Raw genomic sequence first — 27,135 nt, 5'->3', positions numbered from 1 at the left:
ATGAGTAAAAGTAAATTATTAGCAGCTGGTTACACAACATTTTGGATCAGATATCAGACGCTGTCTCTTCCACAGGTGCATCCTTGTTTTACATGTGATCTCAGAAGTTTATTAAAGCAGTTCTTTTTTTTTTTTTTTTTAACAGTGTCCTGTCTGGCAATGTGGCAATAAGAATAATTGTCTTGATGCCAAAAAGAGCCCAACAGATTTTACTTTCACAAGTGGAGCAGTATGGCAATTGCCATATTGCTCCACTTGTTTCATGCATATAAATTGCTTTATTATATTTATGTAGGGAGTTTTACAGTTTATATGGACACTGCAATGTAAATAGAGCAGAAAAACAGAAGAAGACAGGGGAAAAAGAAAAACAAAAGAGAAAAGATGAAAGAAAGAAGAGATAGAAAGGAGACAATGACAAAACATTTTCAGTCTGCTTCATCACCTGTAACGAGATGAAAAAAGAACAGCACAACCGAAAGACACGGTACGAAATATACAATAAAGCAACACCTTGAAACTATCGCTAAAGTAATATTATTAAGTCTGACATGTACTCTGCGTTACCTGAAGATATGAATGTGGGCTTTCTGTTTGGAAGTTAATCTCTATGTACCTGGAGCCAAGCACCTGTAATTGTTTGTGAGGGTGAACTTGTGCATGTAAAGTTTTAACCATAGAAAAAAATGCTCAATAGTGGTTGTGGAGAGCTGGAGAAGCACACCCCCCAGAGCACTGAGTCCAGCGCCGGGAGACCCAAAGCCCCAGGCGCTCAAAGGGACCCCAAGAGCGAAGGCACCAAGGAGGGGCCAGCCCCGGAAAGCAGACCCCCACCAAGGGAGGAGGAGAGACAGCCCCCAAGAAGCCCCTCAGCCGTCGCAGGGACGAGTCCGTGGGCTCTGCCGGCAGCCGGCCACCCTGAAGTAGGGCCAGGCACTGAACACCGGCCCCCCCACAACACCGACCGAAACACCCCAGCCCCACAGAGCACCGAAACACGCCCCGCCCCCCGGCACCAAGCCCCGGCGACCGGCCGCAACACCCAACGCAACCGCACCACCCAGGAAAAACACACAGGCGGCCACACCCACAGCCAGGGCCCATGCGCATCGCGAGCGCCGCAGGACCCCCCCAAAACGCCCCCCAGGCCAAAAGCGCGGCCCCACCCCACCAAGACCGATGCCAACAGCGCGCAACGTAACACAACACACCGCGCACAGAATCAACCCAAGAGCAGAAAAGCCGCCCGGCGCCCGACTGCAAGAAGAAAAGCAGTTCTTAACATCGTTTACCTTCTTGTATAAGGCGTCTTTATTGCAGTCAAGGATCACAATACTTCTTAGGTTGGCACGGACCGCCATGTCCTTCTTTCTCATCGTGACCTCAGTGACCAGACCTGAGGAGTCAAGGAAATCCCACACTGAGAAAACCTTAGCAAATTTGGAGAAGGCTTTACTGTTTAACAGCTTTCATTTCCGTTCTACTATTTTACAATTTTAGTTCATGCCTTCTGCTAATATTAAGAAGGCATTTCTATTTGCTAAGCGGAGCAATCTGGGGTATGGCTGTTTAATATTTTTCACTTGCCTTCGATGCTAATCTCTGAGATCCTAGCTTTCTGTCCTCGAATAAAGACTTTCAAGCATTGCAGGTCAGCTCTCACATGAAGATTCACCACATCTGCAAACTTTGAGCTTTTAGAGGCTGAAAAAAGAAAGTAAAGGGATTATTGGCCAAGAGGGAAGCCATAGGAACACTCAAATTAGATAATCAACTAAGCATCACATTTAATAAAGCATGTAAATTACGTTCAGCATTGACACAAGCTTTACGTATAATGCATGAAAACATACATTTTTTCCTTATCACAGCTGTTTCTTCCCTCTTCTCTCCTTCTTTCTCTCCCTCGGCCTCTTCCTCCTCTGGGATAGTGGGAAGCTCTTCTGGCCCTGCTTCCTTCTTAGTGGACTGAGGAAGGAGGTTGGTGAGGAAGTTCATGGTGTTGAGGAGAGCTTCTGTATGCAGATGAACGTCCAAGGAAGAAAACACCACCTGACAAGGAGAATCATTTCATTTTCTTTTTATAGAAAGAGGAACTTTACTGAAAAATACCAATCAACCCATTTTACCTGATTGAAACTGCAATTTTATTTTAGTTTATCAAATAGATACAAAAAAATTTTAAGCAAATGCAAAGTTTATAATAGTTTTTTTGTTTTGGTTTTTGTGCAAAGCAGATAAAGAGCAGAGAGCTATTGCTTGGGGCATAATTAAAAATAATTCCCCACAATCCTTTGATATTGTGATGCAGTCAAAAATACCTCTATCAATGCAGCACTTTTTTTATATAAAATGTTGACACCTAGCAGACGGATTAAAACAAAATTAAAAAAACTGTGACTTGATATAAAACTCCTAAGCAGTGGGTTCAGAACGGAAATGTTATACAGTATGAAGTTGGCCTGGTGTTAAAACTCTAGCTTAAATGGACAACGTTCGTGTTCGTTTTCACTACAGAATATAAATACTCTCAACACATTTACCATTTTGAAAACTATAGTACATCTTCATGTTGTGTAGATGTCTTGTTTACCTTGATGAGTTGCTCTGTGTTGTTATGCTGAGTTTTAAACTCTGGGCCATTCTTATCAGCCTAAAAGTTAGACACAAATAGAAATAAGAACATTATTTGTCACCATATTGTACATACAGATGAAAAACAGAAGTTCTACTGCATCAAAAACATCTACACATTATGCTGCCATCCCCATACTTCAGATTGAGAGGCTGTTCTCAAGCGCTCGCCGACTGCTTACCTCTGCCAAGCAGCAAATTTTGCCCCAAATTATGACTTAGACCTAGAGCTAAAACTCATTCATGATCTGGATCATTACTAAATTTAAAGGAATTGTTCCTTGGCATTAAGTGCACCTTTGGTAAAATGTTTTTTTCAATTCAGTTTATTTATATAGCGCCAATTCACAACACAAGTCATCTCAAGGCAATTGATTCAAAGTTTTCTATCTAAGGAAAACCAGTTGATTACATCGACTCATTGACCCGAATGCAATCCCTCACACTAAGCATGATTGTAGCGACAGTGGAGAGGAAAAAACTCCCTTTTAACAGGAAGAAACCTCCAGCAGAATCAGGCTCAGTGTGAGCGGCCATCTAGCGAGGCCGACTGGGGTTCAAGGAGACAGAAGCAGAGACACAAAAAGCAGCTGTAAAAGGCGGCCCCGTCCAGGAAACACACAGCCACGCAGACGAGCACCTAGCCAGCTCCCATGCCAGAGGACGAAGAGAGCACATCCAGCCAGTCACGGTTAGAGAAACAGGGCTACACTGGAAAACAGGCCAATCTCCAGCATCTAGACCGAGCTCCATAAAATCCGTTCATAAGTTTTCAATTGATCCTGTTCACAAACCAACAACGTTCGCATTACTTGTGTTTTTGTCATCAGTAAAATACCTCAGGACTTTCTGAGTCTGATGCTGAGGCTAGTCACGACTGCCACCCTCTGGTTTAGTGGGGAACTGCTTGTTCCACCAAACAATCCCATCTCATAATCTGAGAGAATCTTTAAAAACATTTCTGTATCCAGTTTATGATGTGGATCCTCACCAGATTTTAATGGGTTGTTCCTTGGTATGAAAGACACCGCTGATAAAATGTCATTGAAATCTATCAATAACTTTTCAAGTTATCCCGAGACAGACAGACAAACAATCTCTGTTCTGAATCATTTTTGAGCTTGCATAAATCTCCAGCCCCAAGCATGATGAGCTGACATAAGCAGACATGGCAACACCTGCCCACAGTACCATGAAAAATACCAGAAAACCAGAGTGCTACGGTTGATGCAGCTACTTTATAGAGTCCAAATGTCCCGCAATGCCTCATGGTAAAGCTGGGCATGGTCAAACACCAACTGATATCAAATTAAATAAATCAATCCTACAGCAACTCTTAAGTTCAAGTAAATCCTTGCCAGAACCTCCTATCCTTCCCTGAATTTAATCTGATGTGAGTCTTCTGAATTTTAACAGCTGTGCAGGAAAACAAATGATAGTAATTATGGCCGAACCTTTTCAGCTTGGTTCTTTACTGGACAACAAAAACTGATGGCTTTATACCTGTGAGCACTTTTAAAATAAAATCCTGGTCAGTGCTGTTGCAATATCGGCCTCCTCCCCTCTAACTATTCAGCCCATTTCTGTAGAAAATCTCTTTAATGAAGGAAAATTACAATTTACTTCAAGCTTCAGCCAACATAATCAAAAAGGCTATTGATTTTGTTCCTGGCTTAAATCAAACAGCACCGTGATGTCACACAACCAGGAAGTATCATTTTTGTTAGTGTAAAACACAACCAGAAGTTCTCTTCTATTTATTCCAATGCTGTGAATTATTCTATCAGAAACACACACAAAGCCATCACATCATCTGTTGGGCTTTCTTAAATAGTTTTAACACATCATGTTCTAACTGCAATTAAACTTCTCAGTTAAAATACTGTATTATATTCTTATTATTCTGACATAAAAATAATAAAAAAAACTACCGTACTTGTAACCAATAGAAAATTTTTTTTTTTTGTGTAATCTAATGTTTAACATTAAGAAAAAAATAGGTTATAAATAACTTAAATCTGTATGCAAATATTGAACCTGAACAGATCTGCTTTAATATTGGTGGTAAACATTACCTTGACATAATCCAAGGTCAAGAGGTCATCTTTGCTGTTGTCTAAAGTGGTGATCAGCTGGACCTGCTTGTCTTCAGAATCTACATAGAGGAATCAGAATTACTTACTAGGAAATTCTTTTCTTGAATGGCAGCCATTTACAGAAGAGAGAAAAATAAGAATGTAAGTATAATAAAGCAAAAAAAAAATAAATAAAAATAAATAATTTATATATATATATATATATATATATATATATATATATATATATATATATATATATATATATATATATATATATATATATATATATATATATAAATATAAAACAATAAGACAGAATAAAATAAGATATAAAAATAAAATAAGGATAAGAATAACGTAAGGATCTCAGTGACAAAGTGTTAAAAGAATGAAAAAAAGCGTCAGAAAAATGAAATAATAACTAAAATGTAAGAGAACATTTTTTTTCAGAGAATGTCCTAATTTATTTCCTAACCCATATATTCAGGACACTTCAGGCAAATCTCTCGCAGGAAGGTGCTTGACGACATGTCAAAGGTGCGCAGCATCAGCTCGGTGCCCAGACCCTCGATATGAAGGTGAAGAACTACGACCTCCTGAGCTCCCAATAGACGGCACAGCTGAACAGACAACTAGAACATAGAAGCACAAAGATAAACAATAAAGGAAAACAGTTTATAAGGTTAGGTGAGGTACGAAAGGGAGCAGACTTTCTATATGAAGTGCTACCAGGCAGATAGCAATATTAGATAAGTGTCAAATAGACTGAATTAGTTTCTACTCTTTGACTCACATCGTTGTTGTGTTTAGTGTATGCAAACAGCGATAAAAAATGTATCAGAATATAAGCCCCCAAATGAACTATATTACAAGCAAATGATAACCGACACCTAGTTTTAAATGACCCGTTTTACCTCAGTGATCTCAAATCTCAGGGAGAAGTCAGTCATGTTCTTCTGAGGATCTTCCATCTGATTGTTTCTTTTGGTTCTATCTGCATATCGTAGTGGCAAGGGATTGTCAGGGAAGAAAGGCTTGTCTCCTATCGGAGAGCTGGGAGCATCGTAAAACAAATCTTCCTGTGACCCTGTGAGGTTTCCAAAACAAAACACAAGCTTTAGTATGATCTTACTTCCACTGCCTTACTTTCTAAAACTGCGTAACAGGCTCACTTTCATAAATTAATGGTACAGCAGGATGCAAACTCAGGTTACCTTTTTCTACAGCCAGACAAAGTCTGAGCTAAGAGTGCCAAAGTTATTCTTAATGTCAGGGTATATAGTCACCTTATTGTAAAAGAAACTTTTTTTCAACAGTATCTCACCCAGTGAGGTGATGCTGATGGTCTCACAGGACTCAAAAATGAGAGAGGAACGCTGGTCAATCAAACTCAGGTGTTTTCTTCCAGTAAGCCGAGGTGTAAACGACTGCTTTGACTGAGGAGACGAACACAAAAGTTCAACCGCATCTTATCGAAACGCAAATCACTACGAAACGACTATAAAGAACCATCGATTTAATTCACTAGATTTTCCCCAAAGATTGTTTCTGTATTCCCATCAGGCAATGGATTTTCTTTTACCCTTGTATTGGAAGATGAAGTGGTGCCTCGTGCTGCAGGTTTGCTTTCAGGCAGAGGAATACTGTCCACCAGTTCCAGAACACTTCGAAGTTTGTTATCAGAAATTCGAAGAGACAGTCGTGGGAGGTCACCGTGCATTTTATACCTTAAACACAAACAATACAACATAAATGGCAAAAACAGGTTCAGTAAAATATTTGGAAAAGATCCCCAATAATACCAAAAACATGCTTGTCAATACATCTATCCAATGTTATTTTTCATACACTCTCACAATCTTACTATTTTTGATTGTGTACTGCTCCTTGGTATGAATGAGTTATTGCAATCTGAAATTCCACAAAAAAAACAAAACAGCTAATCCCTTGGAAGTAAACCAAGCAAAGACATCTGTAAACTTACTTTGGCATCCGTGAGTCTTTCACAACCATGGCTCTGCTGAAAACCACTTTCAGGTCCACGGGCTCCAGGATATGAAGCGGAGACTGCCTCTGTTTGCGAGCAGTTTTCCAGTCACCACCTGCAGTTGATTACAGTGTTTTTACATTTTCACTGAATTAACACAGACAGAGGTAAATACAGTAATCTCATTATCAGTGGAAACATTGTTTTGGATTAAACGTTTACTTAAACAGGATACAATTTAATCTAAGGGTCATAATTAAACTGAAAAAATGTGTAGACAGCAGATTGTAAACTAATAAACTGAGTACCTGGTTTGCTGTAAAGGAACTGTAGGCTGCTGAGCTGGATATCAAAGCTGTCGTATGCTCTGGACATGATGTCTGCAATGTTGCTGGAATTCACTGACAGCTGGGGCAAATCCTTCTTACTCTGGCTGGACATCTGAAAGCCAAGGAAGAGGAAGTTCAGCAATTTTTTTTAGATTATATTTATAGTATTTAAGCGTTTGGTACGCAACATGTTCTCACCTTTAAATGACCAAGATCCAAAAGCATAATGTTCTGCTTTCCATCATAATAGCCACTTTGTGGAATAATGACGTAGGAGGCCATCAAGTTCAGCTTCAGGTCCAGGACCTTCTGTGTTTCAATCACGTACAATAAACCTGTAAAATGAAATCACATTCATTCATTACTTCCTGCTCTTAGTTTTCAATTTATAGAATATAAGTTAAAGGTATTTTCTATTCCTTGGTATAAAGAAAGATGGATAACAAGAAGAACGAAATAATGAAAGCATAGAAGGAAAGATGGAATTTATTAAACACTGAAGAAGAAAGTTTGCGTTACTTAATATAATTAAGTTCTTATTTGCTGTAAGCTCATTTAAAAAAGCTCACAGTTTACAGAAAGGCTTCCAATTGTGGCACAAAAACAATCAGGATCTAAGAAACCTCTAATGCAGATTAGTCGATTCTTTCATAACTTACAAGCCAAAATTTAGTCTTTAAAATGGAAGTAAGAAATGGGAAAATAATTGAATGAAGATAAAAAAAGAAAAAAAACTTGCAACAGGCAGAAGCAAACAGCATGAAGATCATAAAGAGGAAATGTTGAATCTGACTGCTGAGATGGTTCAGAGTCAAGATATGCTGGATTTCCACAAACACAACACCAGTTAGAAGAAGGAATGTAAACACAGAGCCATCAGATAGTGGAGAGATGGAACCTGATAATACGTTTGTGAATATTTGTGCAACTCACCAGTGGCCGTGCGATCTCTAAACTGCTCCAGCTTCATCAGGGTGGCGTTGGTAAGCTCATCCAGCTGCAGGTCATCAGAAGGTCTGAAGAACTCTGCCATGTTGTTCACCGTTATCTAGACAAACAACAGAACAAAAACGTTTTACCAAAACATTTCTGCAAGTTGAATGCTCCATTATCTCACTTTACAGCCATCTGTCAATTTACATAGGACTCATAAAAACCTCAACAAAGGAGATAATATGCATGCATGCATTTAGACCAATTTTCTCTGGAAACTCCCAAATAAAATCTAGGAAACCATCAGCCAGTAGAAGTGTAAGCACACATGCCTGATCTAATCTCATGAATATTAATGGTTTGAGAGATGTATGAGGAGGGAGCCAAGAAGACAAAAAGGTCACGGATACAATAATGGAAAATGATGAAGCAGGGTTATGTTTTAACAATTTCCCAAGCTCTGAATGTTTTAAGAATTGCTGTTCAATTCATTATCTGACATAATTTGGAAAATTAAAAATCTACCAAGACCTCTCATTTCAGCAAACTAAAAACCAAACCAAAAAATAGCCGACAGGCTCCAGATAACTCTTTGAGAGACTGTTAATAGTTCAGAATGGCAAGACGAGAGGTATTATTAAACGAAAGCAGAAAGAAGTCCAGTTTTCAGTTTACCATAAACATTTAGGGGACAGAGGTAAAGTGGAAAAAAAGTTCACATTAAATTTAAGAAGCCATTTGTACTGTCAAACATGGCTGTGACGGCATAATATAGGGGGGGATTTGCTTCAACAGCCTATGAGAAGGGTGATAAATGAAGCCTAATACAGGGCATCCGTTAAAAAAAAGAAGGTAAGAGAGAGGAAATTATTCTACTTATGCAAGTACCTCTGATTCCAGCAGTCCAATATTCATGGGAAATTGGCCTTATAAGGTAACACATACTTGGTCACACACACATAAACACAATGGAAACCGTCACTCACTGCATCATAGATGATTTCCAGCGGTTCAGACTCAACGTAAAGCCGCTGGTTAGCGCTCTCATCCAGCGGGTTGGTCTCAAACAGGATGAATAGCAGCGGGTTTCCGTCTTTTGTAGCCGCCTTTCTCGATGAGAGGAGGGTTGGTGCCGGCCTATTAGTGGCCAGTCCAGTCACCTCAAACAAAGTAAGCTTAGCTGTGATTCTATTAGAAAAGGAAGAAAGTCATCTGATCAAAAGAAATTCAGAAATAGAAAATAGAATTTGCAATTGAAAACAAAAAGAAAAACGTCTCACTTAATGGCTTGTGCTCCCGGTCTCTGTGCGAGTGTTGACTTGAGCTCCCCCACAGTCAGCTTCATGAGCTCATTTTTATCCTTATTGTCTTTGATGGACACAGACAGTTTTTCCATGTGGAAATTGACCTTAATGTCCTCAAACTAAAAGCAAACAACATTGTAGATTTTATTTTTATTGAGCAAACATGCATTTGTATTAAAGCCTAAAATAATCGCTCATGCTGTGATGTAAAACTGTTCAAAACATTTTAACTGCAATCATTCCAGAACTAAATCAATAAGTAAATCAGTAAATCAATAGCATTTCAGTAAATGTTGTACACTCAATTGACTCAATGGCTGCCTGCAGGATGTGAAGACACGGGGCTGCATCTTTGACAACCTTGTCTGCTGTATGTCTACATCAACTGTCACCTTCAGAAGTTCTAAAGCCTGGTTCACACGGCAAGTTATTTGTGTAGATTTTCACTCATTCGAGAGGCTCTAATCATTTGGATGGCTCTAAATCTAATCTGAAATTATCAAGACATATGGGGTTTATTAAGAGTGATCAGATCTGCTAAGACAAGCATCGGGACAGTTCTGACCACAAATTGGTGAAATCAAACATGTTGGAATTCCTTGGTCTGACCCTACTGTGTGTGGAGACCTCTATGCTCAAAGGAGGACACAGCTTGTGAATCTAGCCAATCACACAGGGGTTCACAGAAAACAAAAACACAGCAACTCAGCATTGTAGCAAGAAGCTTCTCCACTTACACATTCTCCAATCCCCTAACTGAACTCTTTTATTTTTTCTCTTTCAAAATTTCAAGACATTTTGTGAGTTTTCCCATCTGATCTTAGAATGTTGTTGAAGCGAATATGTGTGTGTCATGTCATACTTGTCATGTGGCTGCACACTACACATGGTAGCACCAAACTGTATAGATCTACAAATTAGCATTTTGAAAAACTACTCAGCAACTTTAAAATCATACCATGTGACTAAGCCTTTAGATGCCTGAAGGTTTTTACATAATAGGTCAAAGGAGACGCTTCCTGCTGAGGAGACTGAAGTCTTGTGAGCACGGAGTGTTTCTGAAGACCTTTTATTAACTCTGTTGTGGCATCAGCCATCTTATACGGTTCAATTTGTAGAATCTACAGCTTTTCTACAGCTAAGAGGAAGCAAAGATACATCTAGGGCTGCAACAACGAATCGATAAAATCGATAAAAATCGACTTTTAAAAGCGTTGGCAACGAATTTCATCATCGATTAGTTGTGTCGCGCGATTAATGCGTCATCCGCCGCCGTCGTCATTGCCGTGGGGCGCCTCCCCCATCCCAACCCCGCTCCCGCAGGAGTCCCTCTCAGCGCTGCAGTGAGAGGATGTTTACCCTCAGCGTCCAGACTGCAAATGAAGTGCACATGCGCCGGGATTGACGGCGCAAATTGATCACAATAATTAAAATAACCTGCGCTTTGTAAAGCGAAAAAAGTCCTAACAGGCAACTTTTGTAAAAGCAAATTAACATGGCGCGGAAGCACCACTCTTATGACGCTGCACCTGAAAAGAACACATGCTGGAGCCTTCGATGGCAGTGAAGAGAGCTGATCAGCAGGGTGAGCGATCATGTTTGTTTTGTTTTAAAGTGGGGAAACGTAACGTTAGTTTCTCAGGTAGCTCATCTGATGCTTTCCTTACCGTGTTAGTAGGTTACAGACAGTGAGAAGGTTGGCTACTTATTTTACTTTTAATTTCATTTGAATTAGCTTAAGCAGCGTTTATATTTTCTTTATAAAGAAATTAACTTGCAAATTATGAGGGCGAGGCTTTTAAAGTTTAAATCTTCTGGCAAAATTAAAGTAAAGATCCTGCAATTTATGGCAGTAAAGCAGAATAAAATCCAGCAAGATCAGCAATATGTCAATTAATTATATGCCACATTCCCATGTAAATATCTGTCTTTGGAGGATGTGTTTTTTACCACCCCTAGTTCTCTCATTTTTATTCCAAATACAATTTATAATTTGAATCACAGGGCTATTTTTATCTCTATGGTTAAGTATTTTCTCAAGTAGCAACTTTAACTGCTATACTTTCCTGTCTTAAAAGGCAGAACTCTTCTAGTCTTAAAAAAACTCATTTGTTGAAATGGGGGGGCCTATTGTTTGAACCCCTTAGGGGCTTTTAAAGACAAAAATGTCTTTTTTTGCGCTTTATGAAACAAAGTAGCCTATATTTTGTGGATGTACAGCCACATTTCTCATGTAAGTTTGCGTAGTTTTAACACAAACATTTATTTTTCATATTGCACCAGTACAGTTAATGAGCAACCTGTACTTGTGTGCTTGTTTGTTCTGTCTAAAATGTTTATTTTGGAATAAAGAGGTTAATATAAAAAATATTTTTGTCCGATTCATCGATTAATCGAAAAAATTATCGGCCGATTCATCGATTTTTAAAATAATCGTTAGTTGCAGCCCTAGATACATCCTCAACAGGAAGACCCACTGTTTTCTTGGAAACCCCTAAACAGAGAGCAGGTGGTGGAAGACAGAAGACTGGCAAAAAATGAAAAGGAAAACATCTTCAGGACATCTTCAATCCCATGCATTAAACTGTTTCACAACATAAAAGGTGCTGCTATTTGCAGTTTTTTTTTTTCCCTATAAGTAGTATTTTACACAAATATACAGTACATGGTCATTTTGTGTTAGTAATCCTTCTCAGTTGAACATTTTTTTTTTATGTGAATATACTGTTTTAATAAAGGCACAATATTTTATAGCATAAAACTACACTTACAGTACAACCGTTAATTTCTACTTCTTGGTCTACATTTCCCATTTAGGTGAATCTGCATGCTTTGATTTCACTATTGCTGCAGGTAAACCCGAATTTCTAACTGTGGGGCAACTGGGATTATTTATTTTCTACTCTATTATATTCTATTGCTTTAATAAGGCAGTGTGGCCCTTTTTTTTCAACAGAAGGGGCCTGAGGGGTGGAGCTTGAGGCCATTATAGATTTAAGGAAGAGCTCAATGTGTTAAAGAGTGGATCCTGCCCTGCGAACCATCTCTAAAAAGTAGGACTGTGTGAAATCGAAGTGACTTACAGTCTTTGGCAAGTTGGGATTAGCTGCAGTTTCACTGTATCCGATGGCAGTATAAAGTTTAGCCTTCTCTTCCACGGTTAACAACTCATCAAATGCTGAAACGAAGAAAATGAAAGAACCAACATTCATAAAAACAAAAATTGCAGATGTATCAACAACAATTGTCTTCTGATGAAATGACGCTGGTGCCACTCTTCTGCTTGGTTTCTAGCTTGGATGTCTACCATCCTAACCACTGCACTCAAAGTTAATTTTTTGGCGTCTTACTCCCAGGCTTGGCATCTTTTGTCTGCTTCTCAGCTTCTCCTCCCCAGCTCCACATCCAGCCGAACCAGCCCTGAGACTCCTCTTCTTCCATCTTCATCCCTGGACGATAAATACGTAGCCCTGCCTTGCTCGCCTGTGGAACAACTAGAGTCAAACTCTTCAACGCAACCAGATTTATAGTCCTTTCATATTACCTTTCAATACATGCAAAGCTGTCAGACAGAAGATGAATGCAAACAACTGACCCTGATGTGATACTCATTTAATTTCATTTTAATATCTTATCTTGCTGTAGCTCATTTAGACCAGCATGGCAACATGAATGCTTTATGTCCTGTGATTTAAAATATGTTCCACCATCAAAATGAACAAAAATGTTTCCTGCTTATAAGACATTAAATTTTTAACTTTGCAAACATGCTATCAGTTCCTACTAAATATGTCCCACCCACTAACATGCTTCAAAATCCATAGATAATCAGTGATATTCAGAACAACTAGTCAGAATGTTATGTCTGATCAGTGTATATGATAAAATGAAGACATGCAACACATCAATGAGAGGCGTAAAAACACATGACTGGAAAATATTAAGCATTTGAGGAGTGTTGGGTTGGTGTGTGTGTGTGGCCTGGAGCTGCTGCATGATTGCAGGTTGAAACCGAAGATTGTTATTAATGATCCCAAAGGAGGACAGCTAATTCCCAGAATGCTCCCAGTGTGCAGCTCAGTGTGAGGCACACTGCTCTCTAAAGGATGGGTTAAATGCTGAGGATAAAATGTGAGACTATTCCTGTACTCTTAACAGCTACTATGTTTTAAGGGACATTCATGCATAGAAATCAAACATCAAACTTAATGAAAAAAAAAAAACAAAAAAACACTGGTTCTTACCTCCACTTCAGCTTGTTTTCTGGTCAATGTGATGTTAAAAATATCTAAACACTTTTCTTTACACTGTGAAAAAAAGACAAAAAGGCATCATTGTAATGACTTCATAGCATTTACTTATAATAAATCAGCAAAAACTTGATATTCCTTTTTCATAAAAAAAAAAGTTTTAGAACAACTCAACAGAATAAACATGCACAAGCATTGACTTTACTTATTTTGCTTAAAATCAGAAACAGAAGATGACTTAGTGACACACATTTGGACAATCAGTGGCTGTTCTTCAAAGACAAAGCTTGAGCTGTTCTTCAAAAACCCTTCATTGTAATTTAAAACTAATTTCAGCCCATTTCCTTGGATCCCACCTCTAACTCCTTAAGCAGCTCTTCTGCTGGCTTTTTGCTGGTGATTTTTGTCTTGTAGAGCTCTTTATAACACTTGACCGTTCTTCGGTGGCGGCGGATGTGTTTCCATGACCACATGTGGAGACGTGGCTTCACATCGACCTCCAGGATACCTGTTATCACATACTTCCACCTGGAATCCAAGAAAACATGAGCGAACAATTAGATGCCGTATAAGTGACAATAAATGTACAGCAGCCAGTGGAGGTAAAAAAAATAAAAAAAAACACACTCAGGTGTAATCTGACCATATGTGAGCATTTCCGTGAACGTGGACCTCAGGTCTGTACTTTCTGTATGGGAGATTTCGTGACATCATATCCACTGAGCCCAGCAACTCCAAAATGCTAATGTACTAGAAAGACAGGAAGTCAGTGATTACAAAGCAGTAGAGTGTACTGCAGAGCTCTTATCAGCTAATGTTGTTGACCTTAAACATCATGGTCAGATTCTATGGACCCTGATTTGACAGGGACACAACTAACCTGATCTTTGTTGAGTTCAATGGCCACCTCACTGAGGTTGACCATCAGGTCGACTTTCGGAGAGGAGAAATCCACATCGGACCTGGGATTCATTCGCAGTTTAGCATTCGCTGATATAGGACGAAAAACTGCCAACCAGCAACAGAAGGCACATTTTTTAGATACTTAAATAAAGTATCAGGATTTCAAACAATACAGAACATAATTTATTCTTCTCTTTTATAAAGAAACCTTTTATGTTAATACTAGTGGTTACTTTTGCTAAAGATCTGTGAATGGAGTGGGGGTTAAAGCTTTGTGAAACACTGTTTTAAAAATAAAAAACATTTTGGCACATTATCTCAAATTTAAACTTATTTTATGGGGGTCTTACATGACAGACCAAAACCTAACAGTGAACTCAGAGACTTTTTAATAATTCTGAATAGTCTTTTCAACTTTTGCCACAGGTTTTTCAACTTTAACTTCCACCCTTATCTCAAATCTTTCTGGGACTCATCAGTTTTTCATTTTTTCTTTAAAGAATGGCTCATTTCTTGCCACTTTTTAAAAAAAAAGGCCATATTTATTAATGGTTTAATGGTTACAAAGTACAGGGTGGCACAACAAACATTTTTGTCTTTTATTTGTAAAATGCTTTAAAACTTATTTCTGATTTTCCTTAGACATCACAGTTCTGTGTCCTTTTGTGTTTTTCTATCACATAAAATCCTAACATATCTGTTAAAGTATGTGTTATGTGTAGTATATAAGGTGAATGTCATGTACCAAGTATAAAATGTACAAAGTACATTTGAAGAAATTAAAAAGCTAAAAAAAAAGATGAATTTACTTGGTTTTAAACAGATAAAACAAAAAGGAGGCACTGGGTCACTCACTGAAGTCGTGGCTGACAGCAACAGAAGGTTGGATTTCAATGCTGCTCTGAAGACATCGCTAAAGAAATGGAAAACATATTCAGTAACAGATTCCTTTTTACCGTATTTTCACGACCATAAGGCGCACCGGACTAAAAGGCGCACTCTCAGTTATGTGTCCCATTTCTGTATTTAACACACACATAAGGCGCACCGGACTATAGGGCGCGTTTTTTATATACAGGTACAAGTCCTCTACTACCTTTAAATACCTCTACTGCGTATTTAAAAATACAGCGGGGGCAAAACTGAGTATGACTGTGCTTTATTCATGTATTTATTACAAAGTATTAATCAAACCTGGCAGCTGGCCGTGAGACAGAGACATCGCAGATGACACAGCGCTGTGGTCACTCCTAAATTAACTTAAAATCCTGAAACCTGCTGACGGAATATGTTCGCTTTTATTGCCGGTATCCTGGTGCCTGCAGCTAAAATTATTTAGATGAAAAACACCTGCCAGCCCAGGCTGCCCAGCCTACAGGCTGCTGATGAAGAGATTTCTGCTGTCAGCGCACCGCTGGTATGTGGGGGTCTGAGCGCCTCCGACAGAAATAGATAATCTGGATGAACTGACTGCAATTATTAAGTTTTCAGGTGGACTTTCTCACTTAAAAACATATTAAAACTACTTTATTCCCACTGATCACAGCAAATATAGCTGCAAGATTCAGATTATTTAGATGAAAAAACACCTGCCAGCCACCGCGATGAAGAGGAGGAGACGCGCCGGGGATGCTGTTGAATTAAGTTTTCAGGGAGAAAAATACAGCGGGAGCAAAACTGAGTATGATTGTGCTTTATTCATGTATTTATTACAAAGTATTAATCAAACCCATCAAAGTCATCATCCTCTGTTTCTGAATAAAACAGCTGCGCTAAATCAGACATGCCAGTTTCCCCTTCTTCGCTGTCAGTCACTTTCCGTGCAGCGCGGCTCCTCAGAAATAATGCCGGCTTTTGCGAAAGCTTGAACAACAGAGCCAGCAGACACTTTAGTCCAAGCATCTACAATCCATCCGCAAACTGTGGCGTAATCTGCCCGGCGCTGCCTTCCACTTATCCTGAAACTGTGGTCTCCGTCGGTCATCCATCGCTCCCACGCCGCTCGCAGCCTTACTTCGAACGGCTGCTTCACACCGATGTCGAGCGGTTGAAGCTCTTTTGTCAGACCCCCGGGATAACGGCGAGCACAGCGTTCATTTGATTCACCTTTTTTTCCACATCGGCTGTGAGATGGGCACGCAGCGATGGTGATGCGTGGAAAAAACCACCTAGTCTTCTCACATCCACCTGCCTCAGCCACGCATCCATCCAGCCTTTTCATTTGCGTTAATATCATATGTCATTAGAGCGCTGTCTGTCTCGCTGGCAGCTCCCAGATCAGCTTCTCTGATTGGTTGATGCGGCGCGTCCAGCAGCAAAACTTCAATTTTTCCATCTCGAGCAGCAGAAGCGCGGCGCTTCAGATGCTTAAACGCTCCCGACGTGCTGCACCAAAATGCGCTGCGGGACCATTTGCTGCACCTATATGCGCGTCAACCATTGACTTTGCATGTAAACTCGCTGTTTCTGCTGCACCTGCTGGGTCCGGTTCACACCGATGTCGAGCAGCGTTAATTTGTTTCCCCATGTTTTTCACATCAGCTGTGAGATGGGCACGCATGGAGTTACATATTAACAGCGATGGTGAGGGGTGGAAAAAAAACACCTGGTCTCCTTACATTCAGCCACTCTTTCATCATCTCCTCAATGGGGTGGTCTCAAAAGTCGCAGTTACAACACACATAAGGCGCACCGCACCATAGGGCGCACCGCACATTATGAGGGAAAAAAAAGACGTTTAAGTGCGCCTTATAGTCGTGAAAATACGGTATTAATTTTTACATTCAACTTTTCCAATATGCAAAAACAGCCTTATGTTTTACTACTTTTAAAACCAGTTTGAAGTGGGCAGAAATAAAGGAACACAGAAAAAAAGGCAACGATAGAAATATGCAATTTGTCCAGGTGAAGGCAGTTAACAACCCACATAGTAAAACTCTGGTGACTCACCAGGGCTTCATCTGCGCTGTACTTGGAGAAGAGAACAGAGTCGACATTCCAGTAGGCAAACAAGTTGCTCAGCTCGACCAACTGAGGACAGGCAAAATGAAAACAACTTAGTCATGAAGAGTAATGAAGCCGTTAATCTAGTTAATGCAGACCTGACTGTCTAGAGGTTTGGGCCACAGCCCAGAGTGAGGAAAAAGGGTTCTGAGAACTAAAGGCAATTAGAAGTTATTAATAGAAGTGACAGAAAACAGTTCCTAGAAAAATAAATTACCTTAAAGAACAGCTTGGAGTGTTCATCCAGCAGACTGGGTTTCCAGTTATTGTCAGCTGTCTGTACAAGCAGAAATTCTATATTACATTACATTACATTACATTATATTATATTATCAGAAACACATCAGATTACCTGAAGGCTGAGGTTTTTAAGCGACACTCCAAATGACAAAGGACAGTTTGGATTAGTGATCTGAGGAAAAGAGACATTGATTATTAAATCCCTGCAGCCTACTAGAGACATTTTCATTCAGTGCTACTGATTATCTTTAAAAATACTCACATCATCCTCATATCGAACATGGATGTTAGAGATCTTGACCTGTACGTTTTTGATGACTTGAGTGACGAGCTTTTCCATGAAGGTGTCCTGCTTCTCTAACGTTGGATTCTCTGTCAAATACAAGCAAATATCAGCACCAACTGTTTTGTTTTGCTTCTGTTTTTTCAAGTTTATCCACCAAGAAAGATGGTGAAATGAAAGTAAGAATGTCAAAACTCCTGAATAGAGAATTTAACAACAAACTCAACTAATAATAGTGTTTAAGTTTTTAATCAATATCAGCAGATACTTCAGCCCTTTTTTATGAGCTAAAAGTGAATACTATTACCTAAAACATTTAAAAAGAAAAATTAGAAAAACAAATCTGAAATAGGTCATAATTCCTCCATCAGCACTGCCTGCTCAATAAATTACAATCTGTTTTGAATTTATAAAATCAATATATTTTCTATTATAGTTTTTAATCAATATAGTTAAAAAATAAAAAAAATATAACTGCTGACGTTTTTCTCCAGACACTAAATATTAAACAGTGTATTTTTTAATAGTTTGCTTTAGATTTAATCTGAAATGCTAACGAGTGTGGCAGCTCATGAACTCATTCCCAGCTATGTCACAAGAAAGTGGTTCAGCTTTCTCCATTATTGCTCACAGCTTAGCTTAATATGCCTCTGAAACCTTCTACACACAAACACAATACTGTTGGACAGACCCACACATAAACACTCTGTTTATCGTTATGAATCAGACCTTGCTCTGCAGCCTTGAGCTTTGTCTCTTCTATCCGCTGAAGTTCCCTCTGGCGAGCTTCCTGCAGCTGCTTCTCCTCCTTTTCTGCATCGTACTTTATACCTAGAATCAAGGTACAAAATATCAAATAGTGTCAAATAGTGTCTTAGATTTCACTACAACTATACTTGCTGATCAGAACAATTATGCATCTAAAGATCATTAAAAATAAGGGTTCATTAATTATTAAAATGTACACTTAAAACAGACCAAACAGAGAGTGATCCAGATATATTTCTATTCTTTGCTTAGTTTGTTTTAATATTAATTAATTAATATATATTTTCACATTAAGGAATATTTCCTCATTTGCTAGAAGGCTGATTCCAAAAGAGAAAAGAAATCCAGCTGATAAAGAGCTTAGTATCTCAAACCCTTCTCTGCAAAATGAGAAAGTTGGGCAAGAACATTTAACATATGGTTAAAACAAAACAAAAAATAATCTTAACCAAATAAGCATCCAGATCTTGAAGAGTTTGGAAACAGGTCTCCATAAAGTCTTGTACTTAAAATAAAATTAAAAAATTATTCATTATCATCATTATATTTATCCTAATGTTATATTTTTAAACCTAAGTGCTGTTTTAACACAACTAACCACAACATCTTACTGGAAAGTTTAGTTTAGCATTTCTGGTTCAGTATTAAATCGCTTTCTTAAGGGAACTGCTGTGCTTTGCTGCACTGGTTGAATCTTTCTCAGAGCATTACCAGGTTTCTGTGAAGTCCCTCAGGTCTTAGCACAAAGCCCATTCTTTTTAACCTCTCAAAACCCATTTTTCTATTTCTAAAGTGTTGACAAATAGTAAGTCAGAATGCATGAAAATTACACTGGTAAAATGTTTACCAATATAGACATGTTAGACATCTTTGGAAAGCTTAGATTCCCCACAATTCAACCACCTAGTTCATTTTATGGACACAGTGCGCACAAAAGCACAATTTACACAGATATAGCAGCATGTCAAAATGTACTATGACAAAGCAGCCACAACAAGCATTTCTTTATAACTGCTGTTCAAAAAATACCTACTATTTTCAAGAATAAAAAAAAAAAAATTTCAGTCTTGTTTGAACTGGTGCAGCTTGGTTGTTTTACTCACCCAATTTTCATGTAGATATTCAGAAACTAGAATGTGTTAGCTTTCAAATAATGTATCGCACATGTAATTTGGGCTTACAGTTCCTAAGGTATTTGCTTTTCCATTTGGGTATGCAAAGTAGGCGAGAATTTCCCAAACTAAGGTGGGTATTGAGAGGTTAAACCTTTGAATATTTCCTCAGGAAGATGTTAAAAAAGAACTGAACTTCCATCAGTAAGTCAATTATGTGCAATTACATTCATTTCCAGCCCATCCTTGTTGATCTTCCTCAGGGATTGCAAACCTTCATGTAGTTCAGGCATAGAACAACACTGAAACACTTAAACCCATCCACTGTCTTCCTGTAGCTTGAAATAATTTAAATATTTAATCACATGTTGAATTTTTTAACACCACCGCACTTCACTTTTTAAAGTCAGTAATTTTTTTATTTTTTTTTTACTTTGATTATACTTTGGTTATTTTTCTTTTCTCTTTTTCTCCCTTCTATAATATAAATCCTTGGTATGCTTACTGTTTTTATAAACTGACTGCACGTACTTCTGCAGAATACTAAATGTTTTCACATCTTTTTTTTCCCCCTTCAATCTTTTGGGACAAAAAAAAAATGATGCAAGAAAAATTTGAGGAAAGTCTGATTAAAGTGGCATAAGTGGAGTTATCCCTCACTGCTGATTGATTTCAGTGATTAGATAGCAATCTTACTCGCTGTGGGAACGATGAGGAGATAGACCCCATCTAATGTGGCCTCCACCGACTTGTTGTAGATGTCCGTCCATGGAATCTTTAGTTCCAGACGCCCTAATGAGAAAAAAAAATAAAACAAATAAGAAAATGTTCAACCAAAAAAAAGTAACAGACCAAAGATAAAAAAAAAAGGATGAGATGAGTCCAGCAACTTTACCTATGTGGCCAGCTTTCACTTTAAAGGGGAGGTCCAGTTGACTCTGCAAACAGAAATAGTCATTAGCATTTCAACAGAAAGATGTATTTCCTGTCAGAAAGTAATACTGAGAAGGTTAAAGTTACGTATATATGGCTTCAACTCACCAAGGCATTTTCCTTTACTTCAAGACTTTTCAAGACAGCATCACCTGTAATTACAGCATTACTTAACATACAATAACATAAAACACACCATACTTTCTAGATATTCTATATTTTTTTTTGTTATTGTCCTGTATTGTTCAGTTGTGGGTGGCTTTGCATATTAAAAAACTAAAAGTAATAATAACAACTGGATATAATCTTGGATATTCACCTTGTGCTCATTATTACCTATTGTCCCTTTAAAAACGATTAAACAGACACATAAAAACACTGTTATCTCTATGTCTTATATGTAATGCATCATCATAACTGGTTACTGCTCTCATCAAGTTAGCTGAAATGTGAAGCACAACCTTTAATAAAACCCAAAGCAATAAAAAAATATATTTTCAGACTTTTCTTTTCATACAAACCTGTGTAAAACAGATACACAAACATTATTTTCTAACCCTTCTGACCTAAAATAAGTCTATTAATTATCTATTAATAATCAGACTATTTCATTGATACCAGAGTAACAACAGAGATTTATTTTTACTTCAAAATCCAAAAGATTGTCTAAATTTCTTTAGTATTGGGTTAAAAATGCCTATTACATGGTATGGCTTTGGGTTAGGGTTTGGCAATTAAGCAATAAAAACGATTAATCAAATTTTCTGTTCATGAAGATTTCATTTTTGGAAAATCTGGGTATCTCCCCTTCCACCCCACTTTTTAGACCATAGCTCAAGATCAGCTCATCACTTTCTGCTCTTAGAGATGTACTTATAATTTATAGACTAGCTCACTGTGTGATACTGCTAACTGCAAACATTTATTTTTAAATAATCATTGTTTAACAAGCATTTTCACAGCTTGAATTTCATCAGACTTTAAATGAAGGTCCCTTCCCAAATGGAATGGTTGAAATTATGGCTGAAACAATTAATCAGATTTGTTAGCTATTAACTTACAGAAAATAATAAATATAATTAAAGAAAAAACGTCTGTGTTCTTGCACGGTTTACATTAATATTTGATTTCATATCTACATGCAATTTCGCATGAGTTCATTAAAATAAAAATAAAAAACACTTGGTCAACCTAAAAAGTAAGATCAATTTGCTTTATCTCTACAACAGCAAACAGAATATCATTTCATCAATAAGAAAAATGTTTATTTTAATCTCATCGTGTTCGACAAGTTCTTAGTAACAATGTGAAAGTGAATGAATATCAGGCTCTTAAGAAGGGTGGGACCACGAACTGGTCCATTCCCACAAACTTAAAATATCTTTTTCAAATAAATATAATACCAAGAGATATTTTCTGCAGTTAAAAACACGAATTACTTATTATTTCATTTAAAAACGCTGAGATGAGAATAGACCAATAAAAGACAAACTGGAATATAGAAAGTGAGACTGACAGCTGAGAGATTCTTCCAGCACACAGGACTAGTGGCTGACGCTACTAGCATGTAGCATGCTAGCTTGCTAGGTAACTGGTGAAAGACAAATACAAGTTCGGTTACCTCCCCATATGCCAAGCTTCAGCTGCGAGCTGTCAAGGTTCACAACATAGTCCCCTAAAAAACGGTTTAGGACGTCAACGACCACACTTTCAAGGACCATTTTGGCGCTGTTTTCATCTGTGTATCACCATGTTTACATCCAGTGGACTTCATGTAGCTGCCTCAACGTCAGAATTATTAGTAAGACGTCTAGCGGTGGGAAAGGAGGTCCGTACGTTCATTGGTTACGTCACGCCGTAACTGCTGAGTGAGAACTCGGTATGGCAGGTTATAGTAGCATATACTCCCATAATTCTGAAGAATATGGGCGTGAAACGAAGACATGGTTATTATTATTATACTTTTTTTTGCATTCGGATTAGAAAAATTAATTATGGCGTTATTTGCACTGCCTTTAGGTGCTCAACTAGTAACATCCATATTGTTATGTACTTGATCAATATTTTTTATTTATTTATTTATTTTTTTGTAGTTTAACCAGAATGGTTGGTGGTTCTTTTCCTTTAGCATGATCAGATATGTACACTCTATTCTAATTTTTGATTACCATTTTGGTTAACTTTTTTATTTGCCACTGACACTCCTGAATTTCCCACTTGAGTGGTATTTAAGGATATTCCAGTTTCTTTTATATTCTAAGCCAGCCTATGAGGTAAGACAAATGATTAGCCTCCAAGACTAGTAGTTCAATACTACCCCCTTTAAGTGGTAGTTAGTCAATAGTAGCCACATTTAACAATGAGATGTAAGATGGGTTCCCTCTCCAAAACAAGTCATGGTCTAGAGCAGGGGTCTTTTTCCAGGCCAAGTACCCCCAAACTGATGGCGAGATGGAACGGGGACCCACTTATTATATATGAAATTGTGTTATATCGAACTGGTCCAATAGTCACTGTATTACAGGTGGTGTAATGTAACGAAAGTAATTTTGCCCTGGGATTATTGAAGTATTTCTGATTCTGATTCCTCGTTGATGGGACAGGTGTTGTGAATAAAATGGTGCCCAGCTTGAAAGAGCTCCTGTGTGTTTTAAAAAAGATAAAATTGTCCAGAGAGCTGTTCCAAACTAAATTTCTTTTTGCTTTACACTGGTGTAAACAAAATGACAAATAAAATCTGTCTAATGTCTAAAAATGTCTAATGTGTGTCGCTGAATGTGTGCATTGATGACTGAAAGAAATCTTCTGCCTCCATTTATCTGTTTACTACAGTGTGTTGAATTCATGTTAATTTGTATTTAAAGACATTTCAATTAGTGGAAAAAATTGTAGGGGGAATATAAAAAAAAAAGTCTGATCAATTAAAACTTTCACGAGCCCCATGTAGTACCTCTGTGGACCCATAGGGGTCACGGACCCACTGTTGAAGACCTCTGGTCTAGCGGTATCAAAACAACAGAGCAACCTTGTGATCCTTCACTTTCTTGCTAGTTTGAGGACATTTGAGAATGAGTTGATGCCAGTTTCAGATCCAGAGAAAAAACATTTGATGGATAATCAAAATAATTTCTGTTTTTTATCATATAGTACATGTTGGAGTGCCATCATAAGTGTTTTGAAAGAGAGCCCTGCTAGATAATAGAAATAGGGAAATTGCCTGACACAAATGTCATGCAAATTTATTGAATAACTGTGAGACGCTAATCAGCTATTTAATCATACAAGAGCCTGACTTATTTTCAGATCAAATTGGAGAGTGTTTTAACTTTGGGTTTTATGAATCCATGTGAACAAGACATAAGAAGTTTAACTAATCTTTACCTAAAAACACCACAGGACATATTTTTTTCTGTGACCACAATATAAAAGCCAAACTGTATCAAACAAACATTTTCCATAAAACTTTGCATTGAATACATTTTCAAAAAAGCTTCCTTTTTTTGGGATTACATTTTCGTATTCATATTTTTGTTTTTCATAAAGATATTGATTCTTCTCTTTGCACATAGTGATGAGCATAACATCTCACAATGATATTATACATTTCATCATAATTTGAACATCTTACCATAGGTCTGTCTTAATCAGATCTGCTTTCTACAGATTTAAGAACACACATTTAACAGAAAACATGAGCATTCATTAAAATGTTGAAGACAAGCAACAAGTACATATTTAACATTGATGAAATCTGACAAAAGTCAAACTTCTACATAAGTTAGAGCTAAACATTTACACTTGGCACCTGGCGTCAGTGTGTTTGTGTTTGTGCCTGTTTCTCCAATAAATCCTCTATTTTCAATACATCGTATTCTTTCAATATCATTGGATGTTTAAAGTTTTAAAGGACTGATAATCAACAGCTCATGCAGAATCCTGTCAGCACTAGTTATAAGTAGATTAAAGTTAACCAGTAAACCAGTAAGTGATGGATTAAACAGTGTGTGCTTAAAAAAAAACTTTTTCACCTTTATGAAAGACATTTGGAAACATAATAATAACATAACATCACAGAGATAGAAAATAAAACAACAGTAAATACTGTAGACTTCCCTGATTAGGGTGTTCAATGACATCCGAAAAAATTCCAACTCTGGAAGAACCACTGTGCTGGTGTTATTGGACCTCAGTGCAGCGTTTGATACTGGTGATCACACGATTGTCTGGAAAACTGGGTCTGCCTTTCTGGAACAGCACTGGATTGGTTTAAATCCTACCTGATGGACAGGGACCAGGGAACTTTAAATCAGAGATCAGAAAAATGTCATGCGGGGTTCCTCAAGGCTCCATTCTGGGGCCCTTCCTATTCTACATCTACATGCCCCCCTTGGCTAGGATTATAGCACAAATCCAGATCAGTTACTATCACAATGTCACTACTGTATGTGACTATGAACCCAACAGAGCATTTGCTATATGCTTAGAACAGATCAACAGTGTTGGGCACGTTACTTTGAAAAAGTAATTAGTTATAGTTACTAGTTACTTCTCCCAAAAAGTAACTGAGTTACTAACTGAGTTACTCCACAATAAAAGTAACTAGTTACTAGTAAAAGTAACTATTGCGTTACTTTTGAGTTTCTCGCCCCCGTAAACCTCACCACCCAGCCCCCACCTTCTCGCCGTGTGTTTCCAAAGCCAGCTGAATAGAGCGGACGACAAAGACAAGAACCTGCAGAGAGTTTAGCATTTATTGCAACTCAACGTAAATGACATCAGGGGGGAACGCCATGTGAAGTTTTATAACAGGACATTCAGATCCGGTGAGTATATGAAATTAATAACTGGGGATGTCTAATTCTGAAATCCTGTGTGTTTGGGTTTTTATAGATACTGCAACATCTATCTATCTATCTATCTATCTATCTATCTATCTATCTATCTATCTATCTATCTATCTATCTATCTATCTATCTATCTATCTATCTAGATGTATACTCTGTGTGTGACATAAAATATGGATCTCCATCCCTGCCACAAAGGCCATCAAATATTGTTTAAAATAAAAAAAACAGTAAGTTGAGAAGGCAGAGTATCCATCCATCCATCCATCCATCCATCCATCCATCCATCCATCCATCCATCCATCCATCCATCCATCCATCCATCCATCCAACCATCCATCCAGATTTCTCCCTTTCTCCATATAGGCTATCATTTCTGGCTGTTGTCAGGTTCATTTGATCGTTCACGCTCTCCATAGTTCTCCTGTGGCGCGAGCACAGGGCGACTGTTGCGCGCCTTTAGCGAGCATGCGCGTTTCCTGTCGCTTGCGCGGTGACTCTTGCCGCCTGCGCTGTGTGGAGATGCAGAGGAAACCGTTATGTGATGGGGAAACGCAGCTCTACGTAACACCGGTATTTCCATGTGGAAAACGCTGTTTTGCTGCTGGAGTCATCCTCACTCTCCATCTCTCTGTGTGTGCTGTACGTTAACACCCGCCAGCAGAAACACCCACCTATTCAACTGACAGACGGAATCTCACTATTCATCAGCCATTCTCATCCTCCCCTCTCAGGACAAGGCGCGCACCTCTGGATGACCTAAAATAAATCTTTAATATCTCTTAAACAAAAGTAGCACAAACAATATTTTTTTCTGCACAAATCTGCACTAACGTTGCACTAACCATTCAGTCTATTTGCAGAGTTTTTTGACGTGGGTGGGGTGTCAGCTTCACGCAGCTGAGCACGAGTCCTATCATGAAAAAAGGTTCATTGTGCGACCTGAGTAACGCGCAGTAACGGGGTGCCTGCAATGGTAACTGCGTTATAGTTACAGTCAAAGTAATTAGTTAGATTACTCGTTACTAAAACAAGGTAACGGCGTTAGTAACGCCGTTACTTTCAACGCCGTTAGTTCCATCACTGCAGATCAATATATGGATGTGCCATAATTTTCTCAGTTTCATGTTTCAGATTGAAACAAAACTGAGGTAATAATCTTTGGACCAAAGGTTGAGAGATCCAGAGTTAGTTCACAGCTTCAACCGCTAAAAAACACTAATTTTGGTACAAATGGTGTCATGGTGAACTCAAACCTGAACCTTTAACATTGGGCGACATTTACCTCTTCATTTAACCCAGGCATCCCCAAACTCGGTCCTCAAGGCCCCCTGTCCTGCAGGTTTTAGAGGTTTCCTTGCTCCAGCACAGCTGATTTTAATTGAAAGCTGATTAACAGGCTTTTGGTCTACTGCAATCATTATAACCAGCTGTGCTGAAGCAGAGAAACCTCTAAAATCTGCAGGACAGGGGGCCTTGAGGACCGAGTTTGGGGATGCCTGATTTAACCCCGGGGAGAAGTTTGGGGTTAAGG

The 27,135-nt window shown here is 38.3% G+C and overlaps 1 protein-coding gene across 3 annotated transcripts in view; it reads right to left on the bottom strand.

Annotated features, from left to right (window-relative positions):
- vps13a (vacuolar protein sorting 13 homolog A) overlaps positions 1-22,574 on the bottom strand; it is a 51,362-nt gene extending 28,788 nt beyond the window's left edge. For all 3 annotated transcript variants that reach the window (XM_038306465.1, XM_038306466.1, XM_038306467.1), the window contains exons 1-31: positions 22,379-22,574; positions 20,866-20,909; positions 20,720-20,762; positions 20,521-20,616; positions 18,674-18,775; positions 17,924-18,033; positions 17,774-17,833; positions 17,639-17,698; positions 17,368-17,448; positions 15,274-15,331; positions 14,396-14,523; positions 14,159-14,265; positions 13,872-14,043; positions 13,510-13,572; positions 12,616-12,748; positions 12,349-12,443; positions 9,242-9,384; positions 8,948-9,149; positions 7,962-8,076; positions 7,227-7,363; positions 7,008-7,140; positions 6,697-6,814; positions 6,295-6,439; positions 6,037-6,148; positions 5,627-5,799; positions 5,188-5,344; positions 4,710-4,789; positions 2,594-2,653; positions 1,854-2,052; positions 1,588-1,704; positions 1,293-1,396 (exon numbers count right to left, since the gene is read on the bottom strand). In XM_038306465.1, the coding sequence (XP_038162393.1) occupies positions 1,293-1,396; positions 1,588-1,704; positions 1,854-2,052; positions 2,594-2,653; positions 4,710-4,789; positions 5,188-5,344; positions 5,627-5,799; positions 6,037-6,148; positions 6,295-6,439; positions 6,697-6,814; positions 7,008-7,140; positions 7,227-7,363; positions 7,962-8,076; positions 8,948-9,149; positions 9,242-9,384; positions 12,349-12,443; positions 12,616-12,748; positions 13,510-13,572; positions 13,872-14,043; positions 14,159-14,265; positions 14,396-14,523; positions 15,274-15,331; positions 17,368-17,448; positions 17,639-17,698; positions 17,774-17,833; positions 17,924-18,033; positions 18,674-18,775; positions 20,521-20,616; positions 20,720-20,762; positions 20,866-20,909; positions 22,379-22,478 (3,447 nt within the window). In that variant the 5' untranslated portion in view covers positions 22,479-22,574. The remainder of the gene's footprint in view (positions 1-1,292; positions 1,397-1,587; positions 1,705-1,853; positions 2,053-2,593; positions 2,654-4,709; positions 4,790-5,187; positions 5,345-5,626; positions 5,800-6,036; positions 6,149-6,294; positions 6,440-6,696; positions 6,815-7,007; positions 7,141-7,226; positions 7,364-7,961; positions 8,077-8,947; positions 9,150-9,241; positions 9,385-12,348; positions 12,444-12,615; positions 12,749-13,509; positions 13,573-13,871; positions 14,044-14,158; positions 14,266-14,395; positions 14,524-15,273; positions 15,332-17,367; positions 17,449-17,638; positions 17,699-17,773; positions 17,834-17,923; positions 18,034-18,673; positions 18,776-20,520; positions 20,617-20,719; positions 20,763-20,865; positions 20,910-22,378) is intronic.
- Between the last annotated feature and the right edge of the window lie 4,561 nt (positions 22,575-27,135).

This window comes from Cyprinodon tularosa, unplaced genomic scaffold, assembly GCF_016077235.1.
Source record: "Cyprinodon tularosa strain WSP-4 unplaced genomic scaffold, ASM1607723v1 ctg581, whole genome shotgun sequence".
Taxonomy (NCBI): Eukaryota; Metazoa; Chordata; class Actinopteri; order Cyprinodontiformes; family Cyprinodontidae; genus Cyprinodon; species Cyprinodon tularosa.
This window is presented reverse-complemented; position numbering and strand designations above follow the sequence as displayed.